This window comes from Zootoca vivipara, chromosome 12, assembly GCF_965207765.1.
Source record: "Zootoca vivipara chromosome 12, rZooViv2.hap1.1, whole genome shotgun sequence".
Taxonomy (NCBI): domain Eukaryota; kingdom Metazoa; phylum Chordata; class Lepidosauria; order Squamata; family Lacertidae; genus Zootoca; species Zootoca vivipara.
In genome coordinates, this window is record NC_142595.1 from 51371888 (window position 1) to 51393627 (window position 21740).

At 52.0% G+C, this 21740-nt stretch overlaps 1 protein-coding gene across 1 annotated transcript in view; it reads right to left on the minus strand.

Moving 5' to 3' along the window:
* Positions 1-15214: 15214 nt before the first annotated feature.
* The window catches only part of NLGN2 (neuroligin 2), a 44991-nt gene continuing 38465 nt past the window's right edge, over positions 15215-21740 (minus strand). The window contains exons 5-6 of the mRNA XM_035135415.3: positions 17874-18663; positions 15215-16171 (exon numbers count right to left, since the gene is read on the minus strand). Of these exons, the coding sequence (XP_034991306.3) occupies positions 15352-16171; positions 17874-18663 (1610 nt within the window). The 3' untranslated portion in view covers positions 15215-15351. The remainder of the gene's footprint in view (positions 16172-17873; positions 18664-21740) is intronic.

The window sequence follows — 21740 nt, forward strand, 5'->3', positions numbered from 1 at the left end:
TGTTTCCTGCTTGGCAGGGGGTTGGACTGGATGACCCTTGTGGTCTCTTCCAACTCTATGATTCTAATTATGGATTGGCCAGACCTCACAAAAAGACCGCAATCCCATTTCCATATGTGATCAGATCCAGATGTTTGCTTTGAACCAGGATCCCACGTCTTCTAAAATCCTCTCTCTCTCCCCCATTGCAGTCTTCCTCTAGATATTTTTTACTACAACTCCCATCAGCTCCCATTGGGACAGCCATGTTCCCATCAGCACTGGGGCACCCCCCCCTCCGGCTGTGCTGATGGGAGTTGTAGTCCAAAACATCTGGAAGGTGCCAGGTTGGCGAAGGCCCCTCCAAGCCGCTGTTCTTTCTCAGGTCCCCAGGTGCTGCCGGACTACAACTCCCATCGTCCGCGACAATTGGCTAAGGTGCCTCAGGACGATGGGAGTTGTAGTCCAAAACATCTAGAGGGCGGCAGGTTAAATAACGAAGGCTGTCTTTGTTTTTCGCCCAGGCCCGGGAGGTGTTCTGAAGGCAGATCGTCAAGACACACGAAATAAAAAGGGCATCGGAGCATGCGCAGAGTGGGATTCGAAAAAGGGTGGGGGGCACCCCTCCTTCCTGCCGCTATCCGATCACGCCACCTTCAGTCCCGAGTTGCTCATATGAGGAAGGTGCCAAGGAAGTATTCAGTGTAAATTGTATTTACCACCAACACCTCCTTCTCCTCTGCCCCAAATAGCTCATCCTGGGGTTGTTGCTTTTAACACACTCTCTCTCTCTCTCTCTCTCTCTCTCCATATATATATACATACTTTTGTTCTATAAGTGGCAGAATCCCGAGAATCAGTCTCCCTCCTGCCCCCCAAAAGAAACCTAGCAAAAGGGCAAGCAAGAGATCTTCCTTTGGCTATTTCCATTGCTTGAATTGTTCATGTGTTTCCATCTGGGGGATCTTTAGGGTGGAAGGCCAGGATATAAATTTAAATAATAAGGATGGCGCTACTCTGCCTCCCTGTTTCTGTAGTGAGAGGCCATTTCCGCCTTTGCCTCCTCCTCCCAACCTGCTGGGATTTATACTCCCTGCTCAGTCTGTCCATTTTCTCCTCTCCCATATTGGATCCCCTTTATCCACAAGACTTTATTCTGAAAAGAGGGAGGAGCTGGGGCTCACGGAGGCCTTCAGGCCGAGCTCAGAAGGTGGCGGAATCTCCTCTCTTGGAGGCTTTTGAGCAGAGGTTGGATGGCCTGGCACTCCAGGCAGGGGCTCCACCTCTGAACTGTGCCCTCTGGGTCGTGGGTTCGAGCCCCATATTGGGCAAAAAAAAATCCTGCATTGCAGGGGGTTGGACTAGATGACCATTGGGGGTCCCTTCCAACTCTAGGATTCCCCACAGGCCCTGCTTCTGTCTGCCCCTACTTCCTAGCCCTCTCTTCCTGCACCCAGGATAACTCCCCCCCCCTTGCAGGAACAGCTGGAGTGACGAGAAGGAAAGAAACTTTACAGTATTTTGCTTATTTATTGATGGCCTTTGTGCCCCGCCATTCCTTCAAGGTTGCATATCCAGTTCTCCTTTGCGTCTCATTCCCCACAACACCCCTGCGAGGTAGGTGGGGCTGAGGGGCAGTGCCTGGCCTGTGGATCTGAACTCTGGTCTCCCCAAGGAGCTAGTCCTCATTGAATCCCAGCGACAACAACCCTGCCAGGTAGAGGTGGATAGCCGTGTTGATCTGTCATAGTTATGTAGCTTATACTGTATTTAGTTGATCTTTAAGCTGCCACTGGAATTATTTTAAAAGATTTTTTCAACTGGTAGGTAGGTGCTCTACTGCTGAGCGATGGCCTTTTCTCCCAGATGATGTGTGTGTGTGTGTGTGTGTGTGTGTGTGGAGAATTCAGTTCCCTGGCTCAGCCTCAGCCCGGACGCCTGGGTCCTTGCCCCAGCCGAGAGGCAGGAGTCAGGCTCCGAGCAAACGCCCTGTGCTGGGAGGAAACGAAGCATCTTTAAATCTGCCACTGCCAGCGTATAAATTATCCATGCCAGCCACCGGAGAATATAAATGAACCAGGAAGGAGGCGTCTGAGAAACCCCACAAGACACCTCTGGCTGCCGCAGGTTATGGAGCAGGAATGTTAAATGCCTGGTTGGAGACGCAGCTCTCACGGGCTCAGCCCCAGGACCTATTTTTAGCCCAAATCGTCCTATAACACACACACCCCACTCGTAGCACATGTTTGCTGACATTTCCTTTTTTGCCAGTGGGCTGCGTGGCGAGGGCCTCTGAGCATGCACAGAGTGGCTCTTGCTCAGCACTCACCTGGCCTCATTTGTGTGTGTGTGTGTGTGTGTATTTGGAGGGGGAAAAAATCTCTGCGATGGGGAGCCTTGACTTCCTTCATCTGGGCCATCATATCACAATTTAGGAAAGTAGGGAAGAAGAACCATTTGTTTGTTTGTTTGTTGTGTTTATATTCCACCCTTTTCCCTCCAAGGATCTCAAAGCGGAGTGTAATGGTTCTTCCCTTCTTCCATTAAGCCTCTCAACAACCCTGCGAGGGAGGTTAGGCTGGGAGGCAGGGGCTGGATCCCAAGGTCACACCCCGTGAGCTTCCTGGCCCCAGCAAGGATTTGAACCCCGGTCCATCCAAGGTCCTAGTCCTCATTTAATCCCCACAACATCAATGTGAGGCGAGCGAGGCCTAGAAAGGGGATTTGAACTCTGGTCTTTCTTCCCCGACGCTCTAACCACTGCACACCACCCCCGGCTCCTACACTACTACACCCCGAGCTTGGCTTGAGCCAAGGCCTTCCCCCTTGCCCCTCCAGAACAAAGAGTTGGTAGGCTCTTATAATCTCAGGGTCTCGTGTTCGAGACCCACATTGGGCATAACGGGAGTTGGGCTACATGGCCCTTGCGACGCTAAGGGGAGGAGGCAGGGCCCCTGAGCATGTGCAGAGAGCCTTTCGGCAAGGAAGCCCGGCTGAAGGGATTCCCCTCTCTTGCCGCTTGCTGGATTTTTGGACTCTTGAGAGGGAAATAGAATCATAGAATCGTAGAGTTGGAAGAGACCACAAGGGCCATCCAGTCCAACCCCCTGCCGAGCAGGAAACACCATCAAAGCATTCTTGACATATGCCTGTCAAGCCTCTGCTTAAAGACCTCCAAAGAAGGAGACTCCACCACACTCCTTGGTAGCAAATTCCACTGCCGAACAGCTCTTACTGTCAGGAAGTTCTTCCTAATGTTTAGGTGGAATCTTCTTTCTTGTAGTTTGAATCCATTGCTCCGTGTCCGCTTCTCTGGAGCAGCAGAAAACAACCTTTCTCCCTCCTCTATATGACATCCTTTTATATATTTGAACATGGCTATCATATCACCCCTTAACCTTCTCTTCTCCAGGCTAAACATACCCAGCTCCCTAAGCCGTTCCTCATAAGGCATCGTTTCCAGGCCTTTGACCATTTTGGTTGCCCTCTTCTGGGCAACCAAATGTTCTTCGCTGGCCTCTGCACCCACACAGGGGTCCATTTACCTTCACCTTTACCCAGACAGGGCGTGGGGTGCTGAACCCCAATATCCCCAAACAAACACTCCCCCCATCCCAGGTCCCCTGGAATTCCCCTCCAGACCCCACCTGCGTCCCCCTCCCATGATGGAGACCCCCAGTTGCCTCCGTCCATCAGCCTCTCATCTCTCTCTCTCTCCCCCCCCCCCGCAAAACCCCCTTTCTTCTTCCTCCTCCCCTTTGCATCCCTCCTTCTCCTGAAAGAGGGGGCAACCAAGCAGGCGTTGCCATGACATCCCTCCGCCATCACAGCCGCCCCCTTCTCTCTCCCCCCCCCAATCCCTCTCCCTCTCTCTGCGACATAGTTGGGGGGGGGGAGGTAGAGAGAGGGAGAGAGAGGAGGGCTATTTTTAGCAGCCCTGAGCGCAGAGGCAGAATGCAAAAGAGGGAGAGAGGGAGCCCCCCCCCTCCCCACGCGACATCATCACCGCTCCCTGACACGCGTCGGCTCCTCATCTTCTCCATCCACACACCCCGCTCCCCACAACTTCCCTTCCCACGTCGACTGGTCCATGCATGACTTGGGGAAAGGGTCCCCCCCTTCCCGGCAAAAAATGACGTGTTCGGGGAGAGACTTGGGGGGGGGGTTGGTTCCCCTCCCTTCCAGGAGTGCCGGCCTCTCCGTTGCAGCCCCTTGGGGTGCCAATTGAATAAAAGAATGGGGGGGGGCAAGATAACCCCGCTCTGCATAATCGATCACACGATTTGCATGCACGTCATATGAATGGCAATGCTCATCGATTATTTTTTTGGGGGGTGGCAGGCCCCGTGGTCATAGCTAGGGGGGTGCAGGGGAGAGAGCTGCCCCCCCCAAACCAAGTAAATAAATAGAAATAGTTAACCAACTGACCAATTGCATCATAGATATAGTATCTCGGTTCTGCCCCCCACCCCATGGATCTTGCCAGGCCCCCTTAAATATTTTATTTGGGGGAGGGGGGTCGAAGGGACCTCGGGCCCCTAGGAATTGGCGCCTCTTCTGCTCCTTAAGGGTTGAGGGATTTTTTTTTCCCAGTGGGGGAGAAGGATTTATGGCTTGGAGCAAGGGAGGAGCAGAGAGAATATATGTTTTTGAGGTGGGTGGGTGGGTGAGATTAGCAGGCAGGGGCAAATGACCAGGAGGGAACGAGGGGGGGGAATGGGCCGGGGGTGTGGACAGGATTTCTGAATCGCAGGGGGTTTGACCAGATGACCCTTAGGGGTCCCTTCCAACCCTACGGCTCGGTGGCAGGGCGCCTACTTGGCATGCAGAAGGACCCCCCCCCCATGGCATCTCCAGTTGGGCGGGGAGGGATTTTCCTTGGCCGAAATTCTGGAGCGTTGCTGCTGCCAGTCCGTGTGGACAATATCGAGCTAGGTGAACTCGGGAGAAGGCAGCTCCCGGTTTCTCCTGTTTCTCGGGAGTCGTGAGGACTAGAATCATGAGGAGCACAGCTCAGCGGCAGAGCAGCTGCTCAGCATGCAGAAGGAAGCCAGTTTCGGTCCCCAATGGCATGTGCAGGTGGCCCCGAGTCTGAAGGCTTGGAGAGTTGTTGCTGCCGGTCAATGTAGGCAATGCTGAGCTAGGTGGACCCCCAATCGTCTGACACACTGCCTATATTTACAGGGGGGAGGGGCATAGGTCGGGGGAGGGGGCTTGCTTGGCCTGCAGAAGGTTCGATCCCTGGCAGCAGCTGGGAGAGACTCCGGCAGATGTTGGGTAGCCACCTGCCAGTCATTCTCTAAGTATGATTCCTGTGTTTCTGGGGTTGGGCTAGATGACCACTGGGGACCCCTCTCCAGCTGTACAATCCTGTGACCTTGCGAGGTGTGGTGCGAACTCTCCTTCCAGTGACGTTTTTAGACAAGAGGTCGGATGGCCATCTGCTGGGGGATTTTCTTTTTGTGATTTTCCTGCACTGCAAAGGGGTTGGTCTGGATGACCCTTGGGGATCCCTCCCGACTCTCCGCGACTCGCAAGGGAGAAAGGGAGGGAGGCGAAGAAGAAGAAAGAAGAAGAAGACAGGAGAGAAAGCGGAGGATGGATGAGGAGGAGAGGCAACCAATGAGGGTTGGAGGGAGCGAGGCAATTAAGGAGAGATGGATGTAGAGCTTAGAGAGGGGAAATGGCTCTGGATGGAGAGGGATGGAGAGAGGCAGGAGGGGGCCTGCCCCATAGCCCTGCCAAGCACACCCCCACCCCCTCCCTCTTCCAGGCCCTTCTCCTCGCCTGTCCCCTCCAAAATCCTCCGCAGTGTCCCCCCCCTCTGGGTTCCCCTGCGATGCCACGTTCTGCACTGTTTGCAAAAAATATATAGGTCACGTCGCTTTTGTGCCACAGCTCTGCAATGGGGGGGGGGGAGAAGCTGCAGGACCCATTGGCCTGCGCAATCCCACTCCCTGCCCCCCAACATAACCAGGAGGCCAAGTCTCCCTAGAGATATATTCTCCCTCTCATCCTCCCGACAACCTTCTGCCTCGGCCTGGATGCCCTGCAGAGGTTTGGGGGTCACAGCGCTTCTTCTTCGCTGGGGATCCTTTTAAGCTGCAATTTCCCTGGGTTGCGCTAGTTGATCCCTGGGGGATCCCTTCCTAGGCCACGGTTCTGGGATTCCAAACTGAAAGGTCCATAATGGGAGAGAGGGGCCTGCTGGCGGCTGGGATCTGTAGCCCCACACATCATAGAATCATAGAGTTGGAAGAGACCACAAGGGCCATCCAGTCCAACCCCCTGCCAAGCAGGAAACACCATCAAAGCATTCTTGACATATGCCTGTCAAGCCTCTGCTTAAAGACCTCCAAAGAAGGAGACTCCACCACACTCCTTGGTAGCAAATTCCACTGCCGAACATCTCTTACTGTCAGGAAGTTCTTCCTAATCTTTTGGTGGAATCTTCTTTCTTGTAGTTTGAATCCATTGCTCCGTGTCCGCTTCTCTGGAGCAGCAGAAAACAGTCTTTCTCCCTCCTCTATATGACATCCTTTGATATATTTGAACATGGCTATCATATCACCCCTTAACCTTCTCTTCTCCAGGCTAAACATACCCAGCTCCCTAAGCCCTTCCTCATAAGGCATCGTTTCCAGGCCTTTGACCATTTTGGTTGCCCTCCTCTGGACACGTTCCAGCTTGACAGTATCCTTCTTGAACTGTGGTGCCCAGAACTGGACACAGTACTCCAGGTGAGGTCTGACCAGAGCAGAATACAGTGGTACTATTACTTCCCTCGATCTAGACGCTATACTCCTATTGATGCAGCCCAGAATTGCATTGGCTTTTTTAGCTGCTGCATCACACTGCTGACTCATGTCAAGTTTGTGGTCTACCAAGACTCCTAGATGCTTTTCACATGTACTGCTCTCAAGCCGGAGGGCACAAGCCCCACGGCACCCCCTGTTGGAGAGACTGGGCTTGCTCCCTGCCCTTCATTTTTTCCCTGCAGGTTCCCGGAGGGCAGTCCTGGTAGGCTTGCCCCATAATGCCCTACACTCTGGAACTCCCTGCTACTTGACGTCAGGCAGGTGCCTTCCCTTGTACATTTTCCGGCACCTGCTGGAAGGATTTTTGCTAAGGCGAGCGGACCCAGGTGTGCAGAAAGCCGCTGTGTAGGTTTCAATCCCCTTTTCGTTTCTTGCTGATCTTAGCCTTTTTTTAATGTTCCGAAGAGTTGGTTTTGGCCGATAAGCTTACTGTTTTGCAAACCGCTTTGGGGTGGTTGTTCCTTTTATATAAGAAAAGAAAAAAAAATTGGCTGGTGTGAAAGTTTTATGAAATGCAATGAATTAAAGAAACCCGGGGATTTCTCAGCGCTTTGGAAATCCGAATAGGAGAGGTTCGCCATCCAAATTCAGGTGAGGCGTGCCCAGGCTCGTAATGGGCAGTTTGGCATCAAGGGAGAGGGGTGTGCATTTGGGGTGGGGTTGAGAAGCGAGAAAATGGGGCCTGCGGAGGAGCCCTGACGCGTCACGTTCCTGCATTTCCAGGGGTTGGACTAGATGGCCCTTGGGGGTCCCTTCCGACCACGGTTCTGTGCGCTGCCTCCAAAGTTTGCTATCTCAGCCGGTTTGGCCAAAGGAAGTTCTATTAACTCTCCATGCCGGGAAGAATCCAATTAAAATGAGCCACGGGGTGTCTTTGAACAGCAGGCTCGGCTGACGGTGTCCAAATTTCTCCCCCTGCCCCGCCACCCCCCCACCAGCCTCTGATCCCTGCAATTTATATGCGGAGATGGCTAGCTGATGCCCAGGGAGTGAGGAGGAGGATCTGCAGGCCGCGATGCATAAAGGAGGATTTGAACCCGGCACCTTATGGGGAAGGGCCATCGTAGCTCAGTGGTAGGGCATCTAGCTGCAGTGCATAAGGCCCCAGGTTCAATCTCTAGGTAGGGCCTGAAATCCTGGAGGGCCGTTGCTGCCAGTCATTGCATGCCTTCCTGAGGGACCCCAATGGTCTGACTCCTCGGGTAGAAGCCCACTTCCTAACTGGGGATTGAACCCAGAGATTCTGCATTCATAGCATGTGTCCTCGTCCCCTGCTTTAAGGCAAGGGCTTCTCTAGACGAGTGGCAGCCCCCACCCCTGAAGGCAAGGAGATGGATGAGGCATGGGGCACATCCAAGCAGCAACCCAACAGGAAGCATCCTTTGCAGGGGGTTGGACTGGATGACCCCCTGGGGACCCTTAGAATGCTACAGTTCTAAGATAGGCCAGGTTAGTCTGCCTGACCCAGCAGCACCTCGACTCAGGCTGATAATGGTGCTCCAGGGTTTCCTGCAGAAAGGGGGGGCGGTTCTCTTCTATGATGTGCTTCTAGATCCGTTTAACTGGAGCTAACTGGGATGAGATCTGGGGATCCAGCTAAGCTATGCCGGATACAAGGGAGGCAACAGCATCCGCTACCTTTGGCCGCTGCCGCACATGGTGCAAGGGAGCATCCTGGGAAGGGGCGGCCTTTTTCTGGGAAGGGGTAGCCGTTTTCAAACCGGCCTTGTGCCATTTGGAGCCCTCCAGTTGTTTAGGACTACAGTTCCCATCAGCCTCTGCCAATTACATCTGTTTTGGACTCCCATCAGCCCCTGCCTGCTCCAGATGTTTTGGACTCCAACTCCCATCAGCCCCTGCCAATTTAATCTGTTTTGGACTCCAACTCCCATCAGCCCCTGCAAATTCCATCTGTTTTGGACTCCAACTCTCATCAGCCCCTGCCAGCTCCAGATGTTTTGGACTCCAACTCCCATCAGCCCCTGCCAATTTCATCTGTATTGGACTCCAACTCCCATCAACCCCTGGCAGCTCCAGATGTTTTGGACTCCAACTCCCATCAGCCCCTGCAAATTCCATGTTTTGGACTCCAACTCCCATCAGCCCCTGAAAATTCCATCTGTTTTGGACTCCAACTCTCATCAGCCCCTGCCAGCTCCAGATGTTTTGGACTCCAACTCCCATCAGCCCCTGCCAATTTCATCTGTATTGGACTCCAACTCCCATCAACCCCTGGCAGCTCCAGATGTTTTGGACTCCAACTCCCATCAGCCCCTGCCAATTTCATCTGTTTTGGACTCCAACTCCCATCAGCCCCTGCAAATTCCATGTTTTGGACTCCAACTCCCATCAGCCCCTGTAAATTCCATCTGTTTTGGACTCCAACTCCCACCAGCCCCTGCCAGCTCCAGATGTTTTGGACTCCAACTCCCATCAGCCCCTGAAAATTCCATCTGTTTTGGACTCCAACTCCCATCAGCCCCTGAAAATTCCATCTGTTTTGGACTCCAACTCCCATCAGCCCCTGCCAATTTCATCTGTTTTGGACTCCAACTCCCATCAACCCCTGCCAATTCCATCTGTTGGGATGGGAGTTGTAGTCCAAGGCAGTCTGACAGCCCCAGTTTACAGACAGCTCTTTTCAAGGGTGAGGCCCAGGGGTCTTGTCCCCCCCCACAACCCGCCGTAGCCCCCCACAGCTCAAGAAGCACACCCAGCAGCTAAATCATTTTTTTTATATATTTACAATATCATTTTCCATTTCTTGCAAGGTTTAAAAATGTGTACAGCATCTCAGCTCAGACCCCCCGCCTCCCCCCCATTGCACCCCAAGTTCCTCTTCTCTCGGAGGGGGGGGGGGGAAATCCACCCCAGAGGTGTTTCGATCCACCAGCTGTCTCGATCGTAACAAACCAACGAAATAAAAAAAAGAAAGAAAAGAGGAAGAAGGAGAGCACCACCTTGGAATTGTGTTTTTTGATTTAAATCGCGCCTTCTTCCATAAGCTGGAGAAATGGTCCTTCTTTTCTGGGGTGGGCGGCAAGAGTCCGGAAGTTCGGGGAAGCGGCCCAGAGGACCCGGCCCTGTGTGTGTGTGTGGCCCCCGAGTGCAGGAAGGACTTCGCTTTTTCGGCTAAACCCCCAAATCAACCCCCTCCTGGCCCAAAACCTAAAGTCTCATAAAAATAGATTTCTCTCCAGTTTGCAAGTGGGGGAACAAGGGCAACAGGAGGGGAGGGGAGGCTGACGACGGAGGCCGGCCCTCCTTTTCGCGCCGCCTGAGGCGAGGTTCTTGGCAGCCATTTTGGGTCGCGGCGCTTGGCTCTCGAGCGCATGAAGGTGGGAAGGGAGGCGGCCATCTTAAAATGTCGACAGGGGCGAAAAGAACGGCGACGAGGACGTCATAATCATACCAAGAATAAATCCTCTGAGTCGGCAGCCTGGGAAGCCGACAGAGGCCGCGCTTGATTTTTAGAAAACGGAGTTGCGGAGGCGTCGTTTCCCAGGCGGCCATCTTGAATGGTGGGACGAAGCCGCCCCCAAGGAGGCCATGTTGGTTGGCTTTCGGGAAGTGAGGAGGGCCGCCGATGGGTGAGCCTTGAATTTAGCAAACGGGAAGGAGGACATCGTCGGAAACAAATGGAGGGGAGGCCCCGCACGGCAACCTTTCGATTTCGGAGCTGCCGCCATAGTTGTCGTCCCCAGGCGGCCATGTTGGGTCGGTGGAGAACCTCTGGGCTGCCATCTTGGATTTCCAAACAAAATGGCCTGTGCTTTTCTCCGCCGGCGGGTGGATCCGGGATATTGCATTTGGCGATTTTGGGCTGCGCAGGGGTGAAAAGAACAAGGGGGCGAGGGGTTTTTTTGGGGGGGGGTTCGGCATTTGGCAACAGTGTAAGGCGCTGACATCTCTCTTTCCAGAGGTGCGATCGCACCCCACGTCGGAACTTCATTCCGTTCCTTGGCACAGACTTTATTTTTTTTGTTCACAGGAGTCCCAGGAAACTCGGCATTTGCAAAAACAAGAGAACAGGCCCCCCCCTTCAAACAAACAAGCAAACAAACAAACAAACCACCCCGAAAAATATGCTCCCCACCCCCATCCAAGTTTGCAGAGTTTGGCACAGATTTTGTTTTTATTCCCCACCCCATCCCCCCGTCTATTTAATTATTTTAAATTTTTCTTTTTGTTGTGTTTTTTTTGTTTTTACAAAATAATTGTTTTCCTTTTTTAAAAAAATGGAGATATCTATATATATATTTATTTATTTATATTTATAATAAATTTCTTTTATTCTTTTCTTTTTTAAAAAAAAGGAAACCAACTCGGAACATCGCAAAGTTAGATGGAGTCTCAGAATGGCTTAGAACCGAAAGTGCCCTCCCCTCTCCCCGCCTTCATCCGCTCCCCTTCGTCTTTCCCCTTTCATTGTCGGAATATTTCGGAAACAATAATCCCATCCCCCCCCCCGAGAATGAACGGCAGAGGCACGAGAACCGAGGAAAGCAGCAGTGGGGACGGACGGGAGGGAGAAAGGGGGGGAGAGGGGAAAACGAAAGCCAAACACCCACCCAAGAACGATGTGCTTCTGAAAACAAAAATATCGCATTTCCCTTTCATGCATTGCAGGGGGTTGGAATGGATGACCCTTGGGGGTACCTTCCAAGTCTACAATCCTATGGTTCTATGATCCCCCATCTTACTGGAGCCAGCAAGTATAAGGTCGCCCTCGAAAAAGTGGACTGGGGCCAAGCAGAGGTTGAGGAGTCTCCCTGGGGATCTCAGGAGATCACTGGAAGTGCAAATGGGTGCATAGATGTGTTCATATTGCACGGCGGGATGGGAGACGGAAGTCCGGAATGAAGGATCACCGTGTCAGGATCACCCCATCTGAAAAAGAGCCACCGGCCCTCCTTTCCTCTGCAACCTGCACGACCCGGCCCCCAAGCACAGAGAAAAGGCACACACAGAAATGAGTGCCTCTTGTGGAAACAATAGCTGGCTCATGCAAGCTAGCCAAGCTGCGTATTACAGGGAGAGGCACGCAGGAAAGAAGGCTCGATTCCGCGGAGGTGGGCACTGATTGAGGGCAGGGTTCGATGGACAGGCAGAGCTGATGCAGGGCAAATGGGGTGGATTTGGCCCGCTGGATCAGGCCAATGGCCCATCCTCACAGTGGCCAACCAGATGCGAGCAGAAAGCATTCTCTGGGGGCAGAGCACAGCCATCCAGGCTAGTAGTCCTCGATAGACCTCTCCTCCTCCCTGAATTTGCCTAACCCTCCTCCTGTGGCAGGGAGTTCCATAGTTTAACTCGGCACTGCACGGAGAAGGACTTTGCACATTCAACTCGGTTTCCTGTGCTGGAGCTCCTCTCTTGATTGAAGGTTGCCATTTCCCAGCCTCCCCTGCTACCCCACCTGCCCCTTGGGTCGGTTGCCAACCCAAACGTAACTAGAGAGAATAAATTTAAAACTCCCATTTCACTCCAGGAGGAGAGATGTCAGATCCCGCCCGCGTCATGCGCGGAAAATCTTGCGCAAAGAGGGAATGAAAAGCTGGCCTTCCTGGAAGGAACAAGGGGGGGAAGAGCTTTGGGAAGGAGGACAACTGCCTTGTCTCTCGCAACTGGGTTGGGCTAGATGACCTTGGGGTAGGAAAAGGCTGCGAGTCACTAACAAAAGCACACTCTGCACTTTTTTTTTTGCAAAACTACAGACACCATCGTTCTTTGGAGGGGGAGAAGCGTAACTTTTAAACCTATTTCACACCAATTTAAATTTGCGGCTCTTGACCGACTGGGGCTGAATGTTGTTCATTCCTTCACTGGCAACTGCGTTCGTTTTTAACTTGCTGGATGTTTCACAGAAAAAGGGTCGGGGAGGGCGAACAGGCTGGCATTTCCGACGCCAAAAACGTCCTGCGGCGGGTTGTGCGGAACAAAACAAAATTGCACTTGCAAAACAACAACCCACACATCCCACAATACGGACCCACTTAAGAAGCACCCGCTCTGCAGAGATTTATGCAGGGAAACAGGGTCCTTCCGGGTGACCTGCTTCTTGTGCCTTGGCGCCAATTTATTTCCGGAAGGATCCGTTTGCGAGGAAATCGGGTGGCATTGCGTCAAAGCAAGCGCCCACCCTTTAATTCCCCATCGCCCACACATTGTTCACTAGAAACAACGGCTGCCCCCAACTCCACGCCCGGAAAGGACACCTGCTCCTCTTTAAAAGGGCTCCTGCTAGCTTTCTGTGATTTTTTTTTTAAATGGGCATTTTTTATGTCGAACAGCTACAGAGGCGAGGTTGCTTAAAACAGCAAATTGTGTGAAACGGGGAGAATGGACGGGTTAAAAAAAAAATCACACCTGGATGTAGGCTGCTCAGGTATGCACCGCCAGGGGCAAATTGATCACATAAAATGGGGGTTTTGTGGGCGTCACCCACACTTTTGTTTGACCCATATTTTGATCGTACTTGATCAGGTTTGAGGGCTTTCCCGTCGTTCCACGGCTGTGCTTTGCGGACATCTGATCTTGCCCTCTGAACCGGATCTTATCAGATGTGCGGAAAAATCCAAAAGAGGGGTTTTGTTTAACCGAGTGTCGATAGGATCTTAGCGAGACACGGCTGCCGAATGGCGAGAGAACCTCTCAGGACCCGGGAGACGATAAAATCAAAGCATGGGTCAAGAGAAAGTGTGGGTGGCCTCCCTCACTTTCTGCACTTGATGGTAAACGTACAAGCGAGACCTCCTGCGGTTTGCAGCAAGTAAAATACAGAAGTGTCACTGTCTTTGACCGTGAAGGCAGGGCGCAGCCATCATGGCCTAGCAGCCCCCGATAGCCCTCTCCTCCAGGAATTTGCCTCATTCTCTTTTAAAGCCCTGAGAAACGGCCACTGCTGCCTCCTGTGGCAGGGAGTTCCACAGTTTAACTCAAGGCAAGGGATGCTCCCCCCCTCCCAAATAGACTGAAACTCTGATGCCCCACGCCCCGCGATCGCCACTCCTTCATTTCCTTACTCAGATCTTTAAAAAATAAAAATAATAAAGCCTGGAACATGCAGCGTAGCTTTGTAAGTTTTCTTAACAGCTTCCCCCTCCTCCCCAAATCTTGTAGTCGCACCCTTCTGGGGGGTGGTGGAAAGCAGATTCAAAATTTCACCTTGGGAACATGCTGCCCGCCCGCCCCACCCTGCTTTGAACCCCCTCTCTCTGGATTCCCTTCTAGATGCTCCACATCCCCACACTGTCTGTTAAGTCCCCCCACCAAAAAACAAACAAACAAACCACCTAGAGATTCTGGGCAAAGCTTTAGCTCTTGCACCAAAATGGAGGGAGGTGGGGGCACCAAATTGGCGGCCCTGCCCCCCAGCGGACGAGAAAGGGAGGGTCAACTAACCCTCTGCAAATTGTGCAAGGAAGGCACTGGGATTTCGGCAAGTACCCACCCCTCGGTGAAGGGAGGGACGGCTCGCTCCTCTTTCCAGCAGGGCAACCCTTTTTCGGCAGCCACAAACTAGCCAGGACCCCTGCCTTGCAGAGGAATGCGCCCCTGCTTCTGCACTCTGGACACAGGCCTCCAAATCTCCTTCCATTCTCTCTCCCCCGCCCCCCACAGCTGAAGAGGAGGCTGGCCAAATGGCACTATTTGCATGGACTCGAAAAAGGAAATATAAGGGGGGGGGGTGAAAGAAAGGGGGGCAGGATCTGCCTTGCCTTCTCTAGCAAACCTCTCTCAGCCTGGAAGGAAATTTGTCTGGGCTGACCGGCTGCTCACTCCGCAGCAATCCAGCACTCATAACTTGACGCTGAGCGGACCACAGGGCATCTCGCCACCGAGAGAGATGTTGCGCCAAGACTAACTGGCTCCTCTCTCTTTTTCCTCCCCTCTCTCTGACCTTTGACCCCCACCCACCCCTCCTCTCCGCTGTCTGTCCATCCATCCAAGCCAAGCCGGCAGCTTTGAGTGGCATCGCTGACCCCCCTGGGGGCAGAGGGACTGCCTTCTTTTGTCAATCACAGCCACGGCGGGGGACTCTCTCCGCATGTTTCCCTGCGAGTCAGACTTCCCCGATCTCTGCCAGGAAGGACAAAGGATGCCTTTGCCGCCCGGGCACAGATGGACGAGGAACGGCAGCAGGCCAATCTTCCTCCCGGGAGCGCCAGCGAAAAGCATGACCGCTCTTCCGTTGCCCGTCCGGAAAATGAGGGGTGGAAGGCGACCCCCTTCTTCGCCTCGTGCTGGAAAGAACCCCCGGCACCCCAGCATTCCGAAAGGAGGCGAGATCTCCGGTGCCCCCCTGCTCTTCTCTGCTGCCATGCCATGCCGCGGGTGTCGGGACCCAAGCAGGATGGAGAACCGCCAGCCCGTCCGTGCCATGTGCCGTGGGGACAGACAGGCGGACCTCTGAATCTCCCGTCCCCTCTGTCAGCTAGACCCCCCTCCCCCCGCAACGTTGTACAAAAGACCCGTCCACGTGGCAGGAAAGGTGGCCCCCCTCTTTGCCCAAGCGGGGCGGGGCGGCCGAGGGGCACGGAGGGGAGGGCGACTATACGCGGGTGGTGGAGTGAGGGTGGGGCAAGGTGTTGTTGTGTCCGGTGGGGAAGGTGTTGAAAGGGTGAAGGGCCTGCATGCCCGTGATAGTGCTGGGGATCATGGTGATGGTGTTGGGGGTCATCAGGGGCACATCGTCGGGGGCACGCCGCAGCGCCAGGGTGTAGTCGGGGGGGCAGGCGGGGCGCAGGATCTCGTGGGGCCGCAGCGGCTCCAAGTCGTGGGCGTCGTGCTCCGAGTGCTTGATTTGCAGCGACATGATCTCCTCCTCCTGGCCGCCGTGCACCAGGTCGTTGGCCGCGTTGCGCTGGGGGCTGAGCCGGCGCCCGCTGCGCAGTTCGTGGCGCTTGTCCCGCTTGTAGTACAGGGCGGCAAAGGCCAGGATGTTGAGGAAGAGGAGCGAGGCCCCCACGGCCACCGTGACGCTCAGCTCGGTGGAGTAGTCCCGCGAGTCGCCCGGGAAGGGGACGTAGCGCTGGGGGCGGACCACGTCATCCTCGTCCGGCGGCAGGGTGGGGATGGGCCGGCGCGTGGTGCTGGGCCCCACGCGGGTGGTGGGCCAGCGGGTGACGTAAGGCGGGATGCGGGTGGTGGTGGAGGTGTAGGGCGGCTCGTGGAGGTTGTGAAGGTGTGGCACCAGCTCCAGCCAGAAGGCCACCTTGTTGGCACGGTAGTTGTCTCGCACCCGGGGCTTCAGGCCAATGTGGAGGTACTGCTTGTCCTTAGTGTTGAACTTGGTCCACACCACCTCCTCAAAGCGGTTGGGCTTCGTGTGGATGAACTTGGTGTCCTGCGGCACCGGCTGGTTGGGGTCCCTGCGGAAAGGGAGAGGGGAGACCGTCATCATTTGTGTGAATTAAACTTCTTTTGATAATTATTTCATTCATAAATTTTAACAAACAAACAAGGCAACAACATTTCAACTTTAGCAATTGATCATTCCACCTACAGCTTTTCCTCCAAATTTCAATTTATGCTGCTTAACATCGTTACTCTACACCAGGGGTGGCCAACTCCCGAGAGACTGTGATCTACTTTCAAATTTAAAATCTGGCAGCTATCTACCCCTGTTTTGGGGGGGTTCAGCTCGATGTTGTTGTGCTTTTCTTAGGGAGGGGAAATGCCCCGTTTTGAAGGGGTTCAGGGAATTTTTGCAGGCTCTTCTGAGGGAGAGGGAAAGCACATTATTTGGAGAAGGAACAGAAGCAGCCATGAACCTTATGATCGCTGACAAGATAAACTCCGGATTCCCTTCTGAAACAATAGAGGCCTGCTCTATACCATGGGTAGGCAAACTAAGGCCCGGGGGCTGGATCCGGCCCAATTGCCTTCTAAATCCGGCCCGCAGACGGTCCGGGAATCAGCATGTTTTTACTTGAGTCGAATATGTCCTTTTATTTAAAATGCATCTCGGGGTTATTTGTGGGGCAGAGGAATTCGTTCATTCCCCCCCCCATATATAGTCCAGCCCCCCACAAGGTCTGAAAAAGTTTGCTGACCCCTGCTCTATATCTTCACTTTATCTCACGATAAAAACAATAAATTCACTGTGATTTTTGCCAGCACCTGCTCTTGTGATTCGCTGCCCCTTGTAGGAGTCAGGGGAGAGCTGAGTTGGAAGAGTCAAGAGGGGCTGCAGGAATTGAGAGAAGCATTGGCTGGCTTTACGGTTCCCCCCACATTGTGATTTTTGCATAACACGCACGTCCTGATTCGCAATATATTGCCAGGTCAAAATTACGAAACTGATGTCACGATATGCATTTCAGACAACATTTTGCCTAGCCCTTGTAACGGCCACTCAGAGATCTGGATTATGTAAGTAAATGCTACTTTTACATCTTCACAAAACAATGTGTGTGTGAGAGAGAGAGAGATGGTGGGAGAAAAGGAATCATACCGGGGGGAATCCAGTCTGCCTTAAAGCATCCTGGATTATTGTTTCTAGAAGGTTAAATCAGCTTCCAAGTTTTAAAGTTTTAAATCCTCTGCTGATCTCACCAAGGAAGAAAAATAGCCAAGCAACATAACTTCTCCTAGTGCATCAATCCATTCACACAATGGATTAAAGCCCTAAACGGCCTCGGTCCTGTATACCTGAAGGAGCGTCTCCACCCCCATCGTTCTGCCCGGACACTGAGGTCCAGCACCGAGGGCCTTCTGGCGGTTCCCTCACTACGAGAAGCCAAGTTACAGGGAACCAGGCAGAGGGCCTTCTCGGTAGTGGCACCCACCCTGTGGAATGCCCTCCCACTAGAGGTCAAAGAGAACAACAATTACCAGACCTTTAGAAGGCATCTCAAGGCAGCCCTGTTTAGGGAAGCTTTTAATGTTTGATGGATTTCTGTATTTTAATGTTTGATGGATTTCTGTATTTTAGAAATTCTGTTTCGTTGGAAGCCGCCCAGAGTGGCTGGGGGAACCCGGCCAGATGGGCGGGGTATAAATAATAAATTATTATTATTATTATTATTATTATTATTATTATTATTATTATTATTATTATTATCGTCTCACCCCGTCTTGGCGAAGTTGGTCCAGTAGGTCATGACAACGGCGCTGAGCATGACGTCATTCTTGGAGAAGTTGCAGGGGAAGAGGTCGGTGGCGCCGATCATGGGCACCCCGAAGACGTAGGGAATCTCGTCCCCGTGGGCCGCGTCCGCCCACTCGGGGCGCGTATCCGTCTGGCAGTGGTGATAGAAGGTGTAGAAGTACACGGGCGACTGATACTCGGCGTGAAGCTTGGCGGTGGCCACAGCGGGCGCCACCCACTGGTGGTCGGTGAAGAGGGCCAGGAGGGTCTTGCGGCGCATCTCGCCATTGTCCCGGTCCGCCCAGTCCGTGTACATGAACTTGATGGTCTCCCGAAGGATGTCCTTGCCCTCCGGGTAGCCGTAGAGGTTGTCCACAAAGTTGGAGATGGTGAAGTCGAAGTAGCTGGCCGAGATGCCGTCCTCGCTCTCCATGGAGTCCTCCACGAACTTTAGGCCCTCGCCCTGGTTGACGCCTATGAGGATGTCGTAGTTGAGAAACTCGCCCTGCTGCATCAAAATCTCTGGGTCGTCCGGGACCACGTCCCCATCTACCACAGGGCCGAAAGCGATGTGGTAGCGGGCCGGCTGTATGTCCTGGTCTACCAGCTCTCGGTAGGCCTTGCGCCGCAGGCACTCCACTGTGTCGCTCGTGTCCATGTGGTCGCAGCCCACTTTGGAGGCCAGCATGCGGGTGTACTTGAGGGGCTGGTAGTTGACCGACCAGCTGGAGATGGCTGTGCCGCTCTGCGCGATGGCTTTCTGGAACAGACCTGGAAGGAAAAGGACAGTCAGCGGTCAAGAGGAGAAGGGAATGGCTGGAGAAGCCATTGGAACGTATTATTATTATTATTATTATTATTATTATTATTATTATTATTATTATTACACTTGGCTGTCGAACGTAATCCATTCCGGAAGACCGTTTGACTTCCAAGACATTTTACAACCGAGGCGCAAAGCACACGCTGCAAACTCAATGGAGAAAATGGACAAACGTGCTTCTTTCTCTTTTTTGAAAAGCATTTTGTTGAATTAGAAAGCCTCTCATCACTGCCAAGGTTGTATATTGTCTCCCTGCTTATTTAACTTATATGCAGAATTCATCATGCGAAAGGCTGGACTAGATGAATCCCAAGCTGGAATTAAGATTGCCGGAAGAAATATCAACAACCTCAGATATGCAGATGACACAACCTTGATGGCAGAAAGTGAGGAGGAATTAAAGAACCTTTTAATGAGGGTGAAAGAGGAGAGCGCAAAATATGGTCTGAAGCTCAACATCAAAAAAACCAAGATCATGGCCACTGGTCCCATCACCTCCTGGCAAATAGAAGGGGAAGAAATGGAGGCAGTAAGAGATTTTACTTTCTTGGGCTCCTTGATCACTGCAGATGGTGACAGCAGTCCCGAAATTAAAAGACGCCTGCTTCTTGGGAGAAAAGCAATGACAAACCTAGATAGCATCTTAAAAAGCAGAGACATCACCTTGCCTACAAAGGTCCGTATAGTTAAAGCTATGGTTTTCCCAGTAGTGATGTATGGAAGTGAGAGCTGGACCATAAAGAAGGCTGATCGCCAAAGAATTGATGCTTTTGAATTGTGGTGCTGGAGGAGACTCTTGAGAGTTCCATGGACTGCAAGAAGATCAAACCTATCCATTCTGAAGGAAATCAGCCCTGAGTGCTCACTGGAAGGACAGATCCTGAAGCTGAGGCTCCAATACTTTGGCCACATCATGAGAAGAGAAGATTCCCTGGAAAAGACCCTGATGTTGGGAAAGATTGAGGGCACTAGGAGAAGGGGACGACAGAGGACGAGATGGTTGGACAGTGTTCTCGAAGCTACCAACATGAGTCTGACCAAACTGCGGGAGGCGGTGCAAGACAGGAGTGCCTGGCGTGCTATGGTCCATGGGGTCACGAAGAGTCGGACACGACTAAACGACTAAACAACAACAACAACATCACTGCCTTACTGGCATCCCACACCACACTTATATCAGTTTTATTGATTGATTGGTTGTCCTTGCCCCCAGCATACTTTATTCCCTTGCTATTAAATTTACAGCAGTTGGGTGTATACCCCCTAGATTACTGCAAGGATTTATCAGCGATTCCTGAAGAGTTTTGTGCTCTTCTATCGGCGTTTGAGTTTGTTTGTTTTTATTTTATGGAGTGGAGGGCACACACAAAGATATAAATATAACTTCCTGCTTGGACTCTGGCTGACTGAGTGGGATACGCTTTATGGATTGTGAATTTCTATACATATTGGATTTTTTAAAAAAACAAAACAAAAGTAGTGGACTCCTGCATAATCTAATTGGGATTAGATTGCTTCATCCTTCCTTCCTGCTGACTGAAGAGGAAGAGAATGAAGGAGAGGACAAACAGTAAAGAGGGAAGGGGTAGAAGGAAAACCGGAATTGTGACATATATATACACACAGTGGTACCTCGAAAGTCAAATGTAATCCGTTCCGAAAGGACGCTCGACTTCTGAAACATTTGATTTCCAAGGCACGGCTTCTGATTGGCCCTTGGAATCGGAAGAGCCAATCAGAAGCTGCTTGTCTGCTGTGTTGGATGTTCGGCTTCTGAAAAACATTCAAACGCCGGAACACTTACTTCCAGGTTTCCGACATTCGGGAGCTGAAATGTTCAGCATCAGAGGTAATCAAAAACTGAGGTTTGACTGTGTGTGTGTGTGTGTGTGTGTGTGTGTGTGTGTGTGTGTATACATGAATGATATATTTAAAATGGATCTTGGAATCCTTTCATGGAATGTAAATGGACTAAATAACAAAACGAAAAGGAATAAAATAGCACATATCTTGACAAAGCAGAAATTAGACATCATTCGTTTACAGGAGACACATATAAAAAGACAACATAGAAAATTACTAATAAATAAAGGTCTGGGACAAGAGTCTATTCTGATAAAACGAAAAAGAGAGGAATAATGATGTATGTTAACCCCAAACTAGATTCTAAATTCACCTTTAAAGATGAAGAAGGCAGAATGATGGCTATTGAAGTAAGGCTAAATGGAGAACCAATTACAGTAATGGGAATTTATGCCCCCAATGAACAGAATTTTAAAATCTGGAAGAAAAATTGTTTGATCTGTGTGATACTAAAATAATGATGGGTGATTTTAATGCTATTGTTTCCCTTGACTTAGACAGAACTATTGAAAATGGATTCAAAAGAAGGGAAACTACCAAATGCCTTTTTAAAAAACATTGTGTCCAATTTTGACTTACCGTATTTTTCTGTGTATAACACGAGGTTGTTGTTTTTAAAATAAAAAAAACCTATGCGTAAAATGTGGGCTTGTGTTAAACATGGGTAGTGCTGAGGGATGACGGGCGATTGGTTGCAGCCCCGAGCATGAGATTCTCAGCGGTGATAGGGCGGGTGATTGGTGGCTGTGTGAAGGGCTGTTGGCGATTGGCTGCTGTTGCGTCAACTGGGCGGTTGATTGGCAGCTGCCAGCAGTGATCGGGCAGTTAATTGGTGTCTTCTGCGACGCAGGCAATTGTCAGCGTCAGGTGAGCAACCCCCCCCCAAAGCTTAACAACTCTTGGCAATCTCCCCCCATTTTTTAAATTTTGAGTCCCCCCAAATAGTCTTATACATGGGGCATGTTATACACGGGAAAATACAGTAATTGACCTATGCATCCATTAGAACACAGGTGTCAAACCCAAGGCCCGCGGGCCAAATGCGGCCCGCCAGACCTCCTCATGTGGCCCGCCGAGCGCCCCAGCCAGCAGGACCCAGCAGCGGGACCTTGGCCGCACCGACAAACAGGCCGCTATCTGGAGGCACGCGGGGAGCGCTCCG